Source organism: Tiliqua scincoides, chromosome 13 (genome assembly GCF_035046505.1).
Source record: "Tiliqua scincoides isolate rTilSci1 chromosome 13, rTilSci1.hap2, whole genome shotgun sequence".
NCBI lineage: Eukaryota > Metazoa > Chordata > Lepidosauria > Squamata > Scincidae > Tiliqua > Tiliqua scincoides.
In genome coordinates, this window is record NC_089833.1 from 12501466 (window position 1) to 12522128 (window position 20663).

General features: G+C 51.2%; 1 protein-coding gene across 2 annotated transcripts in view; it reads right to left on the reverse strand.

Annotated features, from left to right (window-relative positions):
- CLEC16A (C-type lectin domain containing 16A) overlaps positions 1 to 20663 on the reverse strand; it is an 82237-nt gene that overhangs the window by 13841 nt on the left and 47733 nt on the right. For both annotated transcript variants that reach the window (XM_066640519.1, XM_066640520.1), the window contains exon 22: positions 345 to 488. In XM_066640519.1, the coding sequence (XP_066496616.1) occupies positions 345 to 488 (144 nt within the window). The remainder of the gene's footprint in view (positions 1 to 344; positions 489 to 20663) is intronic.

The window sequence follows — 20663 nt, forward strand, 5'->3', positions numbered from 1 at the left end:
GTATCCAGAGGGGATCTGTTCCAGGACCCTCCACAGCTACTGAATTCTGCAGCTGGAGGGCCTCAAAAAACCTCTGGACACAACCAGAAGCTGTTGGCGTGAACCCTGGAGTGAGTTCTGGTCACATCCAGGAGGTGTTCTGAGGCTCTCCAGCCATCTGCGGAAACGGAAATTCATGGTTGCAAAGCCCACGGATCAGATTAGGACTCACTCCACTGATGCATTTGCCTTCCCTTTCCAGAACTTTTGTTTAACAAACTAGAGATAAAGGGTCAGTAAGGTTTTAAACAGCCTTCTTAACCCACAACCAAATTCAAAGTCAATGGCCTTGCAGGCATCCATACCTGATGGACTCTGTGCCACAGAAGGAGTGGAGGTGGAGCTGGTGGCTGCTGAATCGCAGTGTCCGGTGCTCCCACTGGACGTAGGGGACGGTGACGAAAGCAGGGAGGGGTTGTGCTGGCTGATGCACTGGGCGACAGCAAACCCTGCAAGCAAAAAGAAACCAACATTCACAAGGGGGGGGAAGCTGGATAGAAATGGGAGAGCATCTCCGCTGGGACAAGGAGAGTTGCGACATGTGGGCTGAGGAGGTGGTGCAGGAGAGGCGAAGCCGTGTGGCCAGAAGAGCGAGGGGAAGCCGGATCCAAAGCAAACCCATTGGACGACACAGTCCTGCATTTACTCAACGAGGGCTGGCCAAAGATCTGGAGGAGAGCCTTGCTGGATTAGAATACCCAAAGAGGAAGTGAAGGCCATGGTGCTCTCCTGCATTTTGCATCCAGCTCCAGGGCCTCTCTGAACACAGAGGCACCCCTGGGCTCTCCTGACTAACAGCTGTGGAGAGACCACAGCGCCATGCTGGGTCTTGTTGCAGAACCGCTGGGCAGATTCCAGGGAACCCAAGAGTTCCCTGGAACACAGCTTAAGGCTCACGGAGCCTAAGAGGGTCAGGCAGTTCACAGCGCCCGAGGCAGACGGGACTGCAGGCAGCCAATTCACACCCTATGCTTGCCAACTGTCTCCAAGCAGAGGCTGGCCTGCGCAGCTCAGCCACAACCCTTGGGGGCTGCCACACTTAAGGGGGCATTTTGCACGACAGTAAATCTGGATTTGCAGGCTGGCACACACTGGCATTCAGCACTCCCTTGCCAAGCGTACCTGCCTAATACGGGTGTTTGTAAACCGACGTGCGCTGAATTCACCCTTCAGTGCATGCCCGAAAAGTGGTAGTGGGTGTGGGGGTCCTTTCAGAGAAAGCCAACAAAACCACTGAAGGATATAAAATGAATACACAGACAACATAGTCAATGGCATTTACACAGCGTCCTCAGGTGTTTAGACAAAGCACTTCACACATCTCATCTCCACAGTCCTCGGAACAGCTCTGGCAGGTGGGCTGCTGTTCTTCCCTGCCACCATGTAAATGGGGGTGAGTGGGGCCGCCGAAGGCCACTGGGTGAAACCTTGGGGGAGGCCAGATTTGAACCGGGGCTTTACCCCACCAAGGCACCTGGTGCCGGAACATGGAGGAGCAGTGACGGGGTGGCAGGGCACGCGAGGACACATCATCCAGTCCCGCTGTAGCTATTTCAAACTCCCTCGTTTGAGAATGAGCAATTCCCAATTCTGAGTCACCTTCTGACGAGCGCTGGAGATTCTGTGACTCAGCCGATCTTACGGGGACAACAGCTGGGAGGCATCACTGATGGCTCTTGTGGACCAGCAAAACAACCTGGTGCCAAGCAAAACATCAATGAGTTGGCAATTGGGCAACGTCAACCCACGATCACAGTCGTCAGGGGGCTGCTTTGCATGGCGCACTCCCCACACACACTGCCGTGAAACCAGGGTTAGGATGAGCAAAGGATTCCTCACCCTCGTTATCCTTTAAGAGGAGGAGAAGGGGAGTGATGCCTGGAAGGGGTAGGCCCGGGCACTCCCCTCTCTCTCCCCTTCACAGAGTAGTACAGGCTCCAGCCTGCCCAGCACTTCCATCTTCCCTGGAGGCCGGGAGGGGAGAGGAGCATTGAAGCCAGGCAGGAGCCACCCCTTCTTAAGCCGGTCAAAGGTGAAGGTGTGCAAGGAGATCCCAACAAGATCAGGCATTCACATGATGGGGGGGGGGTCCCACAGTGAAAGCAGGTCCACGTGGTACTCTTCCCACCCACCCTTCGGTTGTAACCAATAAATGGAAGGGTGGACCACTGTAAGCACCTGGAGTGTGACATGGTGGGTACAGGTGAATTCGTCAGTGCTTAGTGCCCTAAAGAAGGGCATGCATGTGCGTCAAAGAAGAAAGGTGGCAGGAGAGTGATTTAGGGGGAGAAGGAAGGCCCCGTGTAAAGTTCAATCTCTGGCATCAGCACTTACAAAGGATCAGGCAGCAAGTACCGGGAAAGGCCTCTTTTCTTCCCTGAGAGCAGGCAGAGCCAACAAACTGCCTTGGTGCAAGGAAGCTTCAGATGGCAGGGGAATGTCCCATGACCTGCCCCAGCCTAAGGCAGCCCTGCCCGTGTGCCGGTCCCGCCGCTGCCAGGATTTCAGTTACGGGTTTCTCAAGGTCATGAAACCTTCAGCACTCCACCCACCTGATCAGAGCAGGAAAGCTTCCAAATCGGGCGAGCGCAATTCTGTGGAACTGCAGGAAAACACAGACAGCGGCGCTGGAGGGCAGGGCTTCAGAGAGTCCCAGCTTTCATTTCACGGGAAAGAGAGCTTCCAGGCTCAATTAAGGCTGCCAATGTTTGCAGCCACCATGGGTGGGCAAATCCTGCTGGAGTCTCGGAAGCCACAGAGAGGAGGCTGGACAAAACCATCAGGTTTCGGCAGCCCACGGAGTGCCTTGCTCCTTTCCAAATTCTCACCGTTTGCATGATTTCAGAGCCAGATCACTGAGCCATCGAGCTCAGCATCACGAAGACTGACTCTCCAGGATTCAGCCAGAGGGTCTCCCCTTTCCCGGCCCAACCCAGAGACCTTGCCGGGAACCTTCTGCATGCAAAGCAAGGGTGACCCTATTGTTCTGCTATGGCACCTCCCCCAATTTTAAACAGAAATCAACCTGGCCTCCTAGAGCAGGGGTGTCCAAAGTTTTTGGCTGGAGGGCCACATCATCTCTCTGACACTATGTTGGGGGCCGGGGAAAAAAAGAATTTCCATTTAAAATTTGAATAAATTTACACTACATAAATGATATATAACTATATATCATTATATAACTATATAACATATATAACTATAACTATAACTATAACTATATAACATTATATAACTATATATCATTATATAACTATATATCATAACTATATATCATAAATGATATATAACTATATATATATGGTATATATAGTTATATATATGGTATAACTATATATACCATAGTCTTTCGAGACTGAAGGTTGCCAATACTATACATAAATGAATATATTAAAGATGAACTTATGAATGAATGAAGGTCTTGCAATAGCTCAAGGCCTATAAAATACCTTGCACAAAGCAAGGCTGGCCTTTCCTTTGCTGCCACTGCTGCATCACAGACATGAAACAGCAAGCAGTGGAGGGAGCCCTCATCCCACAGCTCACGCGAGAGGTCAAACAGTCACCCTCATGCTGAGAGCAGTTGTGTAGGGCCAATGTGGGCTCCAACAAATCTCCGGAGGGCCAGAGGCTCATTGGAGACTGGGGGCTCCCTGAGGGCCGCATTGAGAAGCCTCGAGGGCCGCATGTGGCCCCAGGGCCGGGGTTTGGGCACCCCTGTCCTAGAGGACTGCAGTGTGGACTAAGCCACCGGGACCCAGATGGCCACTGAGTGGAAACCTGCCAGGGACTGTAGAAGGGATGTCCCCGCGCTACACAAGGCCTGTGACTGAGGAATCGTTTAGCCTGGTCAGTTGCTTCTGTTCAGCTTCAGAGTTGGGGTGGCAGAGGGAGGAGGAGGAGAAAAAGCCTCTGCCATAAATACCGGCCTCACTCAGAGACAACCTTCCTCCAAGGTTTACAGTCACGCTGCAGGAATGTGCCTCCTGGGGGATTCCCCACCCCCCACCCCACTGCTACCCTTCGGCAATCGGGATGAGTCTGCCTTCCCAAAAACATGTACAAGAGCCGCAAGAGCTTAAGTCAGCTTCCCTCACCAAGTTTTGAATATTTTAAGGAAGAAGTTGCCTTGTGCAGAGTCAGGGCACTGCCCAATGAACTCCTGCCCCCTCCAGTGCTCCAAGTTCAGGGATGCTGCTGAGGAATGAACTGGGCACCTTCTGCCTCTCCCTTCCAGCATCTGGGGGGAGGGGGTTTGTGGCCCCTGCATCCCCTAAAGCACAAGAAACCCGATTCAGTTACTGTCTGACACTCCCCACCAGTATGTAGTAAGTACATAGCAAGAAAGTCAAGCAGCAGGTTAGGAAGGGCCCACAGAACAGGGGGGAGAGAGATCAGGCACAGCTCACTAGGAGGCTGTCTGGCACTAGACCCACTGAAATGAACAAGTGGGTGGAGCCAAGAGGCTCCACCTCAGCCTTCGGACCGCCTTGAGACAACCGCAAACAGTGGCGACACTAGGATTTGCATCACCCAGTATGGGAGACCAGTGTGCCAACCCTATGGTGGACCTCCTCCCATCATGCAATAGGCACTGTTGCCCCGCCCCCACTGGTTTTTTGGCTGTAGATTGGTTATATTTCAACGGGGTTTGTTTCCATGCATTCCACAGGAAGTTATGCACTGAATGATATTTCGTGTTGGCATCCTTCAGTCTCGGAAGGCTATGGTTTCATGCTCTGAATGGGGGTTCTGGAACAGAGCGTCCTCTCCAGTGCGCAAAGCCTGGGTAGAGTAGATACGGAGGATAGACTGTTTCCCATGCAGCAAATCCCCCCTCTCCACGTCGCTGAAATGGTCCAATGGAAAGGTAGAGGCCAATACGGTTGGTTCCAGCAGCGTCGCAGGAGTTGCCAGAACGTGACTGTGTTCAGCCATGAACTGCCTCAGGGACTCCGGCTCCTGAATTTGCCTCGAGGTTGACTCCTGAAGCCTTTTCCATAACTGGATGTAGCCACAAGGCAGTGGAGGTTTGGGATCAGAGTTTTCCTTCTCTCAGATGAGCTGCCTTCCCAGGCTGACAAGTCCCATTTACCCTGTGGCTGTTTAGTCGCCTCTTACTACAAATACAGCCAAACCGAGGGCCTATTCTTATCCCCCAGGGGTCAATGGTATTTAACGTGATGGTATTACTCAAAAATGCCAAGATTTTAAAAATTATGGTTAGTAGCGGTGTCACCGTCCCTGTGCGCGTCACCTGGGTCCACACTAGCAACACCGCAGGCCACAACCACCACTTGTGCAAGCATGAAACTATTTTAAAAACTCAGTTGGCTCTCCCCCTTCCCACTTAGGTGCCAACCACTTCTCCAGGTTCTGCTCCCAGCCCTACATGTCGCTCAAAATAATGACATCTTGCGTTTCCTAGTACAGTCCGCAAGGCAGCTAACCAGTTCTACAAAATGCATTTCAGCTAATAACACAACGCACCAAAGAGCTGCTCAAGCACCTGGACCCTCCAGAAGACAAGCTGTGCTACTTGACAGTTGTTTACAGCCTCTGCGATGCCTGCTCTGGGGTACCTGGACCAATTCAGCTGATGCACGTGGAGGGAAACGGAATAGTGGAAGGCAAGCAAACAGTTGCCAGGCCTTGGAGTTCTGCCAAGCATTCCCTCCCTGCTATTAATTTGTCAGTCACATGAACGTGAGTGTTCTGGGCTTGTGTCCTTTCTATTTATTTATTTGTTTTAAACTAGGAGCGCTGGAGACTGCACCAAGGGGCCTGCACGTGCTCCCCCACCTGAGTTGCCAGTCCTGCCTACAGCTGCCGAGCTAGACACTCTCTGCCCTCATCCAGCTTCAATGGTTTCTGCCTGTTGGAGAGGCGACAATACTGACATCACAACGTACATTTCTGTGCCCCAAGGTGCTACTGGGAAGAATGTGATGCAGGCTCTGGATGCTGTGGGGGGGGGCAGCAGCAAATATCTGATGTATTTTCTACATCAGGGTTGCCCAGACCCCGGCCCTGGGGCCGCTTGCGGCCCTCGAGGCCTCTCAATGCGGCCCTCAGGGAGCCCCCAGTCTCCATGAGCCTCTGGCCCTCTGGAGATTTGTCGGAGCCCACACTGGCCCCTTCGCAACTGCTCTCAGCGTGAGGGCGACTGTTAGACTTCTTGCGTGAGCTGTGGGATGAGGGCTCCCTCCACTGCTTGCTGTTTCACGTCTGTGATGCAGTAGCGGCAGCAAAGGAAAGGCCAGTCTTGCTTTGTGCAAGGCCTTTTATAGGCCTTGAGCTATTGCAGGACCTTCATTCATTCATACAAGTTCATCTTTAATATATTCATTTATGTAAATTTATTCAAATTTTAAATGTAAATTCATTCTTTTTTTCCCCCTGCCCCCCACACACAGTCAGAGAGACGATGTGGCCCTCCAGCCAAAAACTTTGGACACCCCTGGTCTACACGATAAAACAAATATCCCCCCTTGCCCTGTGCATCTGGCTTTAGTTTACAGAAGAACAGCCTGCTATCAGCTGTGGGGAGGGTTCCAAACGGAGGACATTCACTCCACTTCTTTTAATGATGGAGGGGATAAAGAGCTGAGGGCTTCCTCCAAAGGCAGCCATGTCAATATGTCCAAGCAGAAACGACGAAGCCGGCATGGCAGATCTGAGAGAAGCAGATGGGGCAGGAGGTCTGGCCTAGAGGGCAGAGCCTCCGTTTGCCTGAAGATAACATCCGCAGGCCACCGGCACCATGAATTGGTGAGACCTTGAAGCAGCTGACAAGCTGAGCTGAGCGATTCCACCTGCTCTTTGGTGTGAGCGAAGAAGTATCTTGGCTGCCCTCCATGTGAGAGATGAAGGAGCTGCTTGTCAGCTTACGTGGGAGGAAATCGGAGGCCAGAATGTGATACCAGATCAAAAAGATCCATCTGAAATGTTGTGGTTCTTGAAAGACCAGAACCTTTCTTTGATTGTAAAAATCCCTATGGGGATTTAGGACAGCCTGCCCATGCAAACCGCCTTGAATGAAGTCTGAGGAGAAATCTGACAACCAAGGAATGCGATATATAAATACATGTATTATCATCATCATCATCATCAGATGGAAGAACCTGGGAATTTGCCGCATGGTGCTCTGGACCCCGGCCAAACCATGCCAGACCGCCTCCGAGGAAGTGATGCGGCTCCAGCGTAGTGGATTAGATACGAGAAGAGAATGACGCAACCGCCCTGTTTAGACCCATCTCTGTTTACGCATTTCGAGGAAAACATTGTGTTGGGATAAACTTGCAAGGATGCAGAGTCATTTTGGAGAAATGAGCTCCAGCGGAGGCCATGCTCAACGGCGCCTGGTGGTTTACGAAAGCAAAACCAGTCTATCTCGGGCCAGAATCAGTTCTACATTTAGCCAGCAGAGCTCTGTTTTGTTTTTCCTAAGGAAACATGTGTTTGTTATCAGGCCATGGTCACAAACCACCACAGAAGCTGAAGGGGGGGGGGGAGATTGCAGCCCAGTGCCACACATACAGAAGGCCCTGGATTGGATTCCCAACAGTACCTCCAGGCTGGGGAAGCCACTTCTCCTTCTGCCCATCTCAAGAGCCACTGCCAGCCAGCAGGGTCCAGCAGCCTTCAACTCATCAAGTGCAGAGATCCCCTCCAGCTCCAGCCCCAACCTACAGCCTGGGATTCATCTGCAAGAGCACAGTAACTGGAGGAGGGTGGGTGAATCAGTGGCCAGTCGTGTTTCCTCACCTCTTCCTTGCCTAGTGGCGGCCAATGTCCAAGTCCCTTGCCCCGGCTGCGGTTCAAAACCGCGCACTCCTGAGCCTCAGAACCCCACGTTAGCAGCGGCAGCACCGGAGATTGGGTCATGACTCGCTTCCAGGTCTCACCCCACCAGCTGAAGACCTCTGGAGTGGACGATGGATGGAGCGAAGAGGCCACAAGTGTGTTCCAATGGGGCAAAGAGAGACTTTACAGATCACACAATGGACACATGGAGGCACAATTAAAGGCTACCTTACTCTTCCAGGTGCACACTGAAAGCGAATCAGGCAAACAACAGGACACCCTTGGCCTGTTTCGAGCCTGCCTGTGACTTTTCTTCCTCTGACAGGCTCTGTTTTGTGCTCCTCTGCCATTGGAGGTGTGGGTCTGTCCCAATGAGGGTTGAGGCCTTGTTGGCTGGGGCACCCAAGCCACTGAATGGTCTCCGGAGACATACAGCCCCCACACTGTTTGCCTTCAGGAAAGCCATGAAGACTGCAAGACTCTGAAAATGAGCTTCTAAAATAGTGCTGGCTAATCCTTAACATCCTGCTTTATTTCATTTGGATGCATGTCTTGTGTTGTTGGCAACCTTCAGTCTCGAAAGACTCTGGTATCGCGCTCTGAATGGTGGTTCTGGAACAGCGTCTAGTGTGGCTGAAAAGGCCAATTCGGGAGTGACAATCCCTTCCACACTGGGAGCAAGTACAGTCTGTCCCTGGTCTGTCTCCCTGGCTATGGGCCTTCCTTCTTTGCCTCTTAGCCTCAGACTGTTGGCCAAGTGTCTCTTCAAACTTGGAAAGGCCATGCTGCACAGCCTGCCTCCAAGTGGGCGGCTCAGAGGCCAGGGTTTCCCACTTGTTGAGGTCCACTCCTAAGGCCTTCAGATCCCTCTTGCAGATGTCCTTGTATCGCAGCTGTGGTCTACCTGTAGGGCGCTTTCCTTGCTCGATGCATGTCTATATGGTAACTATCCTGCTTGGAAAGGCATTTGTGTGAGCCCGACTCTGCTATAGCCAGGCTTATAAGCACACCCCCCCCCCCCACACACACACGGATCAGGAGGGCCACATTGTTCCACTATCAGGAGCACCCATGATCTAGAACAGGGGGAGTTCCACCTTGTGTTTGAGTACCCAGTTTATTCACAAATCCTCCTCCCAGCTGAAAATTATTTCCGATTCAGACCTCTCTACCTCCCCCACCCTCCCTCTGTCCCATAAAGATCCAAGAAGGATGATGACCTGGTCAAACTCTGGGCTGCAACAACTAATATTTACTGCATCTCTTACGAGACCCTCCTGCCTCCTCGTATACATCTACAGTTATGAGCCATAAAAGCAGAATGGACAGGCCCATAATATTTGAGGTCTCTGTCAGGAGTAGGGAAAGTGGAGGACGCAAGCCATGCAATATACTAAAACAACTGTCACGGAAAGTACGTGCTGGGAGCGGGGTGTGCAACCAGAGCGCAGGACCTACTCTTTAGGGGAAGCTACGCTTTAATCGCTTCAACGTAGGTAGCCAAAAGTTTTTAAAAATGATCAGCTTCTTCCCAAACAGTACACAATTCTTGCAGTTCTATGGCATGGAAAAGAGGACAATGTCTCCTACAGAATGAGACCAGGGAGGCACCTAGCCCAGTGCTGATTCTCCTGGCAGAGAAAGATCTTTTCCAGCTGGGCTACTTCAGATCTTTCAACTGAAGACCCTAGGGATGAGACCTTCTGCAAGAAAAAAGCACCTACTTGGCCCCCAGAGGCTCCAGCTTTGGGGAAGCCCTGAAACAAATGCCCAAGGAGGGTCCGCTCAACGGCGGTGCTTTGGAAAGCATGGACACACATGCCAGCTACCCCCCCCCAGGGGGCCCAGGAACTGGACAGGGGACAGGCTGCAGTACACCACCATTAGCTGCAGATGGCAGCACGAAGGACGACGAGCACCTGCTCCCTGCCACCTTGCCACCTCCTGGGTCCCTAGTTGAGCGGTGGTGGGGAGGTGCAGCACCAGACCCTCACCTATGGGCCAGCACAGGTGTGGACCCAAACCCACGACACATGCCCCACCAGGTCCTGCACTACCCCTGCTAAAATGGCTTCAGGGTGCCAAGCTGCCTCCCGCCCGGCGACTCTTGATCCACCGAGCCCCAGAGTGTAGCGGTAGCTCTCCGGAGTAGTTCAAGGCAGGGAGAAGAGAGACGGTTTTCTCAGCCCTGCTATCCGGGAAGTGTTTTACAAACTGGTACGCACAGAGCAAGTGACCAGAACAGGCTCCTTTGTCTTACGGTGACTCCCCAGGGTCACAAGCAGAGAAACCAACCCGCTTCCTTCTGTCTGCCGCTGTGAACTAATGGACAGTCGAGCCGTTCCGTGCTCTCAAGGTCTTCCTAAACTGCAGATTTATTTGACTTCTTCAGGGAAACGGTGGTTTTAAAAAGGACATTGTTTTCTGGCAGATCCAGATGCTGTTTCCTGCTGCCAATTTTAAAAAGCAAAAAATAAATAAATATCAAATATATTTTTCATTTCTCCTCTTTGGGTGATGACAGGCTAGAAATAAAGTTGAATGTTTCCACTGAGCCCACACTGTCAAAAGAGCCCGCTTCATGCATAAAAGCAATAAAGAGAGGTCTTGGATGCTGTGCAGTTAGGGGGGCTGTCCTTGTAGAGCAGCTTTCTCTTGCCCTGGTGGGAGGGAGTTCCAGGTTCTGTTGCCACTTCTATGGAGGTACCCGTTCTCCTGAAGGGCCAGGGACTGGCTGCACCATCTGCCCCTATGCTGGGGCTCTGGGGAGTGCATAGGATGCCCAGGCAAAGCTAGACTGACAGCAGAGCAGCCTGGCTTGTGATAAGTTACTAGCCCATGATAAGCCTCACTAATTTTCCTGCCCATGCACATAGCCACTGGTGGGACCATCGGTGGCCAAAAAAAACCAGCCAGCCCAAGGTTGCTTGCAAGCTGCATGCAGAGGCAGGCACAAAAGACTTGCTTTGATTAAGAGGGACTTTTCCCTAGCATGTATGCACTGCTGAAACAGAGATGCCTGCGTTGGCTCGGTCATGTCGTGAGAATGGATGATGACCGGATCCCAAAGGATCTCCTCTATGGAGAACTCGTGCAAGGAAAGCGCCCTACAGGTAGACCACAGCTGCGACACAAGGACATCTGCAAGAGGGATCTGAAGGCCTTAGGAGTGGACCTCAACAAGTGGGAAACCCTGGCCTCTGAGAGGCCAGCTTGGAGGCAGGCTGTGCAGTATGGCCTTTCCCAGTTTGAAGAGACACTTGACCAACAGTCTGAGGCTAATAGGCAAAGAAGGAAGGCCCACAGTCAGGGGGACAGACCAGGGACAGACTGCACTCGCTCCCAGTGTGGAAGGGATTGTCACTCCCGAATTGGCCTTTTCAGCCACACTAGACGCTGTTCCAGAACCACCATTCAGAGCGCGATACCAGAGTCTTTCGAGACTGAAGGTTGCCAACGATGACCTCCCTGGTTGAGACAAATGAGCAAGAAGTGGGTGAGCAAAATGTCCAGGGGGCAGGGGGCACTTTCCTTGCGAGGAAAGGCTACAACGCTTGGGGTGTTTTAATTTAGAGAAAGGGGATGGGGCTGGGGAAGCGGCGGAAGCTTTTAAAAGGATACCTGGCCTACAGTCTAAAAAGCGCTACAGTGGCTTAGCATAGGACAGAGAAGAAGGAGCCCAAACCTACTTGCCTTGTTGCTTCCCTTCTGAAAACAGCAGGGAGGGGGAAACCCCCCCTTCCCCCTACATTTCTGCTGACTGATTAGACTCGGTTTAATGCTTGCAGTTGAAGTTTATACTCTTAATGTTTGCATAGGGAACAAAAAGCGAAACCCGAGCCACGTGGTCCTGACTGCTGCGCTATTCCAGTAAGACGAACAGCGAGTTCCAGGCACTCTGGCGGGCCTGAACTTACTTTGAAAAGGTTGGCCAAAAATCATGCCAAAGTGTCTTATTTTTAAACTTACGGCTTTCCACAAAAGCACAACATGCACAGTAGGAAGAGAGCCCCTGAACTTGGACGGCCCAAGTGGCGCGGCTGGGGAGAAGACACGTAATTAAGGTTTCCGTCAAAAAAAATGACCGTTGGCGCGAGCAGGATCAACACAGGAATTGGGCTGCCAACTTCATTTCACACAATACGCCCTTCCCCTGGTGGGGTAAAAGGAAGGTCCCACCGGTGAGATCAATGGCGATGGATCTTGCGCAGGCTTGGCTCTGACATTTACAGGATTGTCAGACTTGGAGATAATTATGTGCTGCCTTCTTTTTTTTAAAGATCAGTTTGGACAGCAAGAACGTGGCTTGCTGCTGGTCTGCCTCCATTTGCTGAACCGTTTTCTCTTGCCCCGATCACTGCCAACCTGAGTAACACACGGAAGAAATGAATTATGCTGCTGATGGGCGGTTCACACACCAAGCGATTCAGGCCCACGCATCTCCAGGGGCACAGGAGATGCAGACTGCAAGTGTCTTAACTAGAGAGCCAGTGGGATTTGTTAACTAGAGAGACTGGACCTCCAAGTCTGATGCCCAATGCATGGTGGCCCCAAACAGGCAGAGAGCTGGAGCAGAAAAATCTTCTTGTTGGCATCCTTCAGTCTCAGAAGACTATGGTGTCATGCTCTGAATGGTGGTTCTGGAAAAGAGTGTCCTCTCCAGTGCGCGAAGCCTGGGTAAAGTAGATATGGAGGATAGACTGTTTCCCATGCAGTAAATCCCCCCTCTCCACATCGCTGAAATGGTCCAATGGAAAGGCAGAAGACAATATGGTTGGTTCCAGCTGAGTCACAGGAGTTGCCAGAACGTGACTGTGTTCAGCCATGAACTGCCTCAGGGACTCCGGCTCTGGATTTTGCCTCGAGGTTGACTCCTGAAGCCTTTTCCATAACTGGATGTAGCCACAAGGCAGTGGAGGTTTGGGATCAGAGTTTTCCCTCTCTCAGATGAGCTGCCTTCCCAGGCTATCCAGTCCCACCTACCCGGTGCCTCTTATGACAAGTACAGCCAAACCGAGGGCCTATTCTTATCCCCAGCCCCCAGGGGAATACTAACAGCAGAAAAATAAATGTCAATGAATCCAGGGCTTTCCTTGCTGGCTTCCCTGTAGCTCAGAGGTTAAGAGTGAGTTGGGGACTCCCCCCACTTCAAACCTCACCTGTATTATGATCTCATGCGTGTCCTGAGGAAACCTCTTTGCCTTGGGCCCACATCAATACACTACCATCAGCAGCTATGCTCTCAGGGCTGGTGTGAGGCTTCCTGAATGATGTGCCCATCCATTTTTGCCATCCACACACAAGCAATGGAAACCCTGCTTGGGGGGGGGGGTAGGAATTTGGGTGTGCTTAGGCAAACAGCTGGCCACCGCCTCCCCCTTGCCAGAATTACCATCTCTTTCCCCCACCGTGAAGAGTCTTTCTGGCTCTTGGACTATTTCTAGGCTCAGTTCAAGGTGCCAGGTCTTGCCTCAATGGCAAGCCTCAATGGCCTGTGAACAAGTCTTCCACTGCCAGACTTCTCTTAGGACACATTCTCTGTGCAGCGATACTTGTTGTGGGCTGTGCTTCTTTGAACAGTGGAGCAGAAATGCTTTAAACATGAACTAGCACACACTCAAAAACGGATTCTTCCTCCCTTAGGATGACGTCCACCATTTCCGACTGGCCTCCAGGACATCCTCTGGCTGGATTCTCCCCACCTTCTGATGCTCGGCGTCCAGTCATTCGAGAACACAGTTCATACATGTTCACAATCCTTGTGAACTCATCTCTTTCCTTTCTCACGAGGCACAGCTCTGAGGTCAGACCACAATCCAAGTAGAAGATTATTCCTGGCAAGGTGTAAACTGCAAATTTATCTCACAGCTTACAGGAAGGAGAACAGGAATAATTAGACAACAAGGGTATCAGTAACAGGAGGCCGCATTTCAGTCGAGAGCTGGAAGCAAGCGAGGTCTTGAGCGCAGGAAGTTAAAAAACCTCAGAATTAAGTCTTTTGGGCTGTTCTCAACAAGTTTTCTACACCATCTGAGGAAGGAGGAAATGACTTTGATTTTCTAGGTATTCTATTAGCACCAGACAGAGATAAAAGGAATGACAATATCAGAAGGAACAGGACATTAAAAGGCAGGTGATAAAACCCTGTTCTTAGAAAAGCACTTTTGGCAACTTGCTCATGGACCAGAGTCAAGAGGCCACCACGTCTGTTCCAAATGGTTTAAAGAGCACCTTGAAAGCAGTAAGAAGCTCCAGCGCCATTTGCTGTACCCCAAACCAGATTTTCTCTGAACAGCCGCATCTGAACGCAAAGGCACGGCAAAAGGTACTCACTCCACAGCGCCCTGGCCTTGCAGGAAGTTCTCACTTGGCAGGAGTGTCATGGATATGTACAGTTCAGGCCTAGTAGCATTGCAAGGCCTGAACCAAGCTAAAACAGTAACACAGAAGTGGCTTGCAGTTCCTAGCTGCTAGGAATTTACAACTCAATGGAAGGTGATTATGTAGCGCCTAGGCAGCCAGAAAGACGCCCATCAAGGATGGAATGCAGCTGCAGATCTCCAGGGGGGAGGGAAGAGCTGAGAGGGCAAGCACCCAGCCCCACTTCCGGAGGACAGGGTCTTTGTTCCTTGTCTCTGGGTGAGAGAAGTGGTGGGTGCACATCCTGCCCCACCAGGACCATGTGGCCATAGGAAACTGGCCTGAGGATCTACAAAAGAAGCCGACCCAGGTGAGGGTTAGAGAATAACAGAGTTAGCCAGTTAGCTTTGTTGTTTTATGCTGATATGTTTCCTAGAAGTTTTTTATGCCTCTAGCATTTGCTGCCTTTTGTAACCTTTTTGTAACCCTATGTATTTAATAAAGTAGAAAATCTTTTTACCATGTTGGTTCATTGTCTGTTGGGGACAAAGGTTCAGAATGCTGCCTAGCCGTTCAGCAAGCTACCAAACATCCTCATTGTGGACTAGTAACTTGAGGACTGAGACTTGAAGTAAAGAAAGTGCTCAGTGCCTACAAGGGATATAGTTAAGCCTAGAGGGTCTCGGTTTCCCTGGACTGAGGCACTGGGTCTTACAGGGTGGTGGCAGTACTACCGAACAGGGACCTTTGAGGGCTCTAGGGTTCGGAACCAACAACTCTGAGCACCCCAAAACCCTGGGAGTGTGAGACCAAGTATACGACAAGGAGCAAAAAAAAACAAAAACCTGCAGAAATGTATCGAGAGCACCTTTAGACTTTGGCTAGAACAGAAGCTTCTACCCACCCCCTTCCTCTCCCTGGCCACACTTTACAAGGCATCTGAAATCCCCGTGGTTTCAAGAGCAGTTTGTCATATGGCATGGGGCTTTCTTCTTTATCTGAATGGCAAATGCCCCTGGGCCACATCACAACATTTAGGATCAACAGATTCCCCCCCCCCCCCCAAAAAAAAGAGAAAGTCTTGTAGTCCAGTATGCAAGAGGAGGGCCTGAAATTTGGTGGGGAAAACGTTACTGCTCATTCACCCGTAATGTTTAAACCCCCTGGCCACTGATCTAGGGAGTGATTTAGAAAAAGATGATGATTCACTTGGTTCTTGCAAAGCTTTTAAGGTGAAATATTTTCACATCAGATGACAAAATAGTCTTGAATATTCATCTTAAATATTTAAGATGAAATACTTTGGGGTTTTAGACAGGAGGGTTAAAACCAAGATCTTTTAAATAAATAAATACCCCCCACAAACGCAGCATGCAGGCATGTGTCTCCATTTTATGGTGGGCAGCCAGCATGTCTCACTGGATGGGTTAACAGGAAGGGAGAGGACCACAGCAAGAAATACGTCATGGTGAGGATGAATTCCTAGCCTTCCCAGGCTAGCAGAGGAGCACCCATGTCATGCCTCCTTGGACAGGGAGTTTTAGAGGCACAACACCACCAAAGAGGAAGTCCCACCTCGGGTCCCCACCACCCAGATGTGTGCGAGTGGCAGGCCAGAGGGCAGGGCCAGCAAGGCAGCTCCTAAGGTTCAGACAGGCTCATGTGGGTAGAGGCCGTCCCCAAGATAGGCTGGGCTAAGCAGACCATGTAGGTAGGGCTTTGAATGGCATCACCTCCAAGTGAATGCAGAAATGGGTGCATTCCGTAAACAGGGAGGGTCAGGCTCTGTTCCTATTCTACAAGGAGGCTTTTGGCGGTCAGGAGCCCCTTCTCATGAATTATTCAGGGACAATAACGTGTACGAGGACAGTCCTGAAAGAGTCGCAATCTGGGGACCTCGGATGTGGTTGGAGCTGGCTCTCGAATTCCCCCTTAAGCGATGCTCACCACCCTTGCAGCTTTCAAAACCCGAAGTTTAATGACAGGCAATTAGACCTTATAACTTTACTCTAATTGCCTATTAAATCTCATCCCCACATAAAAATGCACTGCGGCACTGACTCCTCGAAGAGTTCACTCACCAACAGCGCTGGGAGAAGTGCCCAGGAGGGCTTGCTCCCCATCTCCTGCTTTAATCACTGGGAAACATCCATTTGGTCCTTGTTCAATTACCCCGGCAGCACCACTTTAACACCCAAGAACAAAACCATGTGGCTTTCGGGGCTTTGTAAAGGTCTCGGCTCCTAATACCCACAAACATTTCATTTCAGAAGCTGCCAAGCCATGCGCCATTCTGCGGCAGCCCCCCGATAAGCTGGTCTCAAGCTGTTTTCACATAGGCCCTCTGGGAAGGGGCCGATGGCTTCCCACACCACTAAGATCCTCAGCACCAACTCCAACAAAATGAGAACGTGGTTTCAGGCATGCGTAAGAACACACGAGCAGACTCCTGGATCAGGCCCAAGGCCTGAGTAGTTTAGCATCTTGCTTCCTTCAGGTGCCCACCAGTTTGTTCAGGGTAGCTGACAAGCAGGAGGTAAAGGCATGTCCCCGTCCCAAAGCTGCTTCCCCTGCAGCCGGTATCCAAGGGCATGTGGCCTCTGAAACTGGAAGTCACACACAGTTGTCATGACTAGTAGCCAGCAATGGACTTACATATATAGGCAACCTTCAGTCTCAAAAGACTCTGGTATCGCGCTCTGAATGGTGTTCTGGAACAGCGTCTAGTGTGGCTGAAAAGGCCAATTTGGGAGTGACAATCCTTTCCACACCGGGAGCAAGTGCAGTCTGTCCCTGGTCTGTCCCCCTGGCTGTGGGCCTTCCTTCTTTGCCTCTTTGCCTCAGTCTGTTGGCCAAGTGTCTCTTCAAACTGGGAAAGGCCATGCTGCACAGCCTGCCTCCAAGCAGGCCGCTCAGAGGCCAGGGTTTCCCACCTGTTGAGGTCCACCTAAGGCCTTCAGATCCCTCTTGCAGATGTCCTTGTACCGCAGCTGTGGTCTACCTGTAGGGCGCTTTCCTTGCACGAGTTGTCCATAGAGGAGATCCTTTGGGATCCGGCTATCATCCATTCTCACGACATGACCGAGCCAACGCAGGCATCTCTGTTTCAGCAGTGCATACATGCTAGGGATTCCAGCACGTTCCAGGACTGTGTTGTTTGGAACTTTGTCCTGCCAGGTGATGCGGAGGATGCGTCGGAGGCAGTGCATATGGAAAGCGCTCAGTTTCCTCTCCTGTTGTGAGCGAAGAGTCCATGACTCGCTGCAGTACAGAAGTGTACTCAGGACGCAAGCTCTGTAGACCTGGATCTTGGTACGTTCTGTCAGCTTCTTGTTGGACCAGACTCTCTTTGTGAGTCTAGAAAACGTGGATGAATTTGTCCAATCCCCTTTGAAAAACATCTAAACTTGTGGCCATCACCACATCTGAACAAATTACAACATACAGATTATGTGCTGCGTGAAGCAGTACGACTGGCCCGCCTTATCTGAGGGTTTGGCACCCTCAGATTTGACTCAACGTGGATGCTGAGACCAGGTCTGGAGGACCTCGAGGACCTCCCGGACGCTACCGGAAGTGCCTTCCAGAATGTTCTGAGCCATGGAGAGCGGACGCACAGCCTCCCAGGCACTTCAGAGAGGTATTTCTGGTTGCTGGTGTCCCCATCCCTTGGATTTAATTACATGTGGAATTCGGTATTCGCAGAGGGTCTGCGGGCTCCACTGTAGCTCTTTCGGTTCACCCTGAATCACTTGCCAATCTGTTTCACTGGATGACCCCCTGGATCCAGTACTGAGACAGAGGAGAACCACTTCTGCTCTCTCACTCACTTCCTGCTTTAATCACTTTTCTTTCCAAGCTATAAAGCCCCAAATGTTGCAGCCTTTCCTTGTGTTATTCCAACCCCACCTTTCTTCCAGTGAGCTCATTTGAAAGTCAAGAGCTCAAGCAGCGCACAGAGGCTCTTACAACTACTGTCCTATATTGGACGGATTATGGTGGTGTTTATTATCATCCAGACATTTGCATAATCCCTACACTTTGTGTGCAGTGAAAACACACTGTTCAATTGGCTTCCTTATGCAACTGATGCGCTTTGAAGCATTCCGAGACATGGTGGGGCGGGCACTCTGGTCCAACTGCAGCTGCGCAGAGAGATTTTTCTCCTGGTCTCAAAGTGGGAAAGCAGGGGGCATCCAACATAACTACAAGGCAGGAGATCTGGGATAGGACAGGCAAAAGAAGGCGGTGCTTCATCAAGGACATCATTAGTCTATGGAATTTGTTGCCAAAAGATGTGGTGGCGGCTACCTTAGACCAGGGGTGTCCAAACATTTTGGCAGGAGGGCCACATCATCTCTCTGACACTTTGTCAGGGGCCGGGGGGGGGGGGGGGGAAGGAAAGAATTAATTTACATCTAAAATTTGAATAAATTTACATAAATGAATATATTAGAGGTGGAACATATAAATGAATGAAGGTCTTGCAATAGCTCAAGGCCTATAAAAGGCCTTGCACAAAGCAAGGCTGGCCTTTCCTTTGGTGCTGCTGCTGCATCACAGACATGAAACAGCGAGCAGTGGAGAGAGCCCTCGTCCCACATCTCAAGTGAGAGGGCAAACAGTCACCCTCACACTGAGAGCAGCTGCATTGGGCCAGCATGGGCTCCAGCAAGTCGTCAGAGGGCCAGAGACTCATTGACGACTTGGAGTTCCCTGTGGGCTAGACTGGGAGTCCCCGAGGGCCGCAAGTGGCCCCCGGGCCGGGGTTTGGGCACCCCTGCCTTAGACTGATGGCCTGAGAAGGGGATCAGATAAATCCATAGAGGACCTGATGTCTATCCCTGGCTACTAGTCACAGTGGCTCAGTGCAGCCTCCAGGGCCAGAGACAACCTGTCTCTAAATACTGGGGGGGGGGGGGATTTTATCTCCCACTTCGGGTGTTCCTGTGACAGCTGGTGGGTCGCCGTAGGGAACAGGATGGTGGACTACATGGGGTCCCCTTTAGCCTGATCCAGCAAAACCGATTTTTAGGTTCTGAAAATTAGGGGAATCAACCCCTCTGCATCTTGTCTAGCTGACCCTAAGTGGAAAGGCTAGGAAAGACCCTGGAGAGTCGGTGGCAGACTATGGTGGGCTGAACAGACTACTGGGACTGGGTCATCACCCAAGTCCCACAGCTCAGGAGTGGAGCGGTCTTTAGTGTGGCAACAGTTCCAGGTTCAAGCCATGCAACAGAATCCTGGCCCTAACCCTGCAGCAACTCATTCATTTGTTCTCTCCCCCCCCCCCACTGCCACACACCCTTGCCTCCCTCTGTACCCTTCCCCGGTGGATGTATATTTATAACAGGATACCTGCATTTTCTCTCCGTCCCCATCTTTTATTAAGTGGCCAGTGCATTTTTATTGTTCCAAGTCTCACATCAACTGCTCCAGTCAGTCTTAGCAACAGTTATTTATTTATTTATTCTTCCCACTCTGCAGAATCCCAACAGCTGGCTGTCTCGACTATCTTGTCCTCAAGCAAGAAGCCTGGGGGAGTCGGCGATGGGCGTGTTCGCTTTTGCGGCATTTCTTCCTTTGTCTCCCTGCTTATAAAAGAGATTTGACTCTCATGTAATGAATCCGCTTGGGACCTTGGCACGACTTTTAACTACACCTTTCCACGGGGGAGGGAGGGAGGGAGGGAGGGAGAGACACCAATACGTGCAGCACGGAGGCTGGCTTGCAAAGTTTAACTCAGGTGGAGGCTCAGTGCCTCAGGCTTCTGGAGCATTAAGAAAGAGGACAAGCTCCGAGTAAGCACTGGGTGAAGTCCTTTCACAAATGCAACTGAGCCCTGATGTCTGGCTTTTAACTGCTACCACGGTCCTAGGAATGACATGCTAAAAAAATGCCATAAAGTTCCAGGCCAAGGCAAGCTAGACTCTCTGCAAACTAAGCACACGTATGGAGCTTACCTTGCATAACTATGCTAATTTGCTGGTCCAAGTCAAGGGCAAGGCGACTGAAGCTGCTCTCTCCGCCCGCTGCAGTCAAACCCACTAAAAATTGGCACTTGGCGGTTCCTCTGCTGCAGGTGCTGCCCACCTTCTGGCAGCCACACCCTTGAAGCCATGAGATTTTAAACGGAACTGTTCTGCACCCAACACCACCACAGTCTCCACTTCCTCCCATGACCTTCTTCCAGCACTGCCAGGTTGACACCCTCAATAAGAAAGGGCCAGGGTCGGTCAGCTTCCAGTTACCAAGAAAAAAAAAAAAAAGACCAGCTGGAACAGGGACCTGCAAATGTCCCTGCTACATTGCCAGCAGTCATGGGTCTGCTGCATTGGTGAGAAACACCTGGAGGCTCACCTGGCCGAAGTGAAACCTGAGCAGATGCCTGCAGAGAGGGCCCTGCTAGATCTGGGAAAGGTCACTTCCCTGCCCCCAAAACTATTCTCAACGTCTTA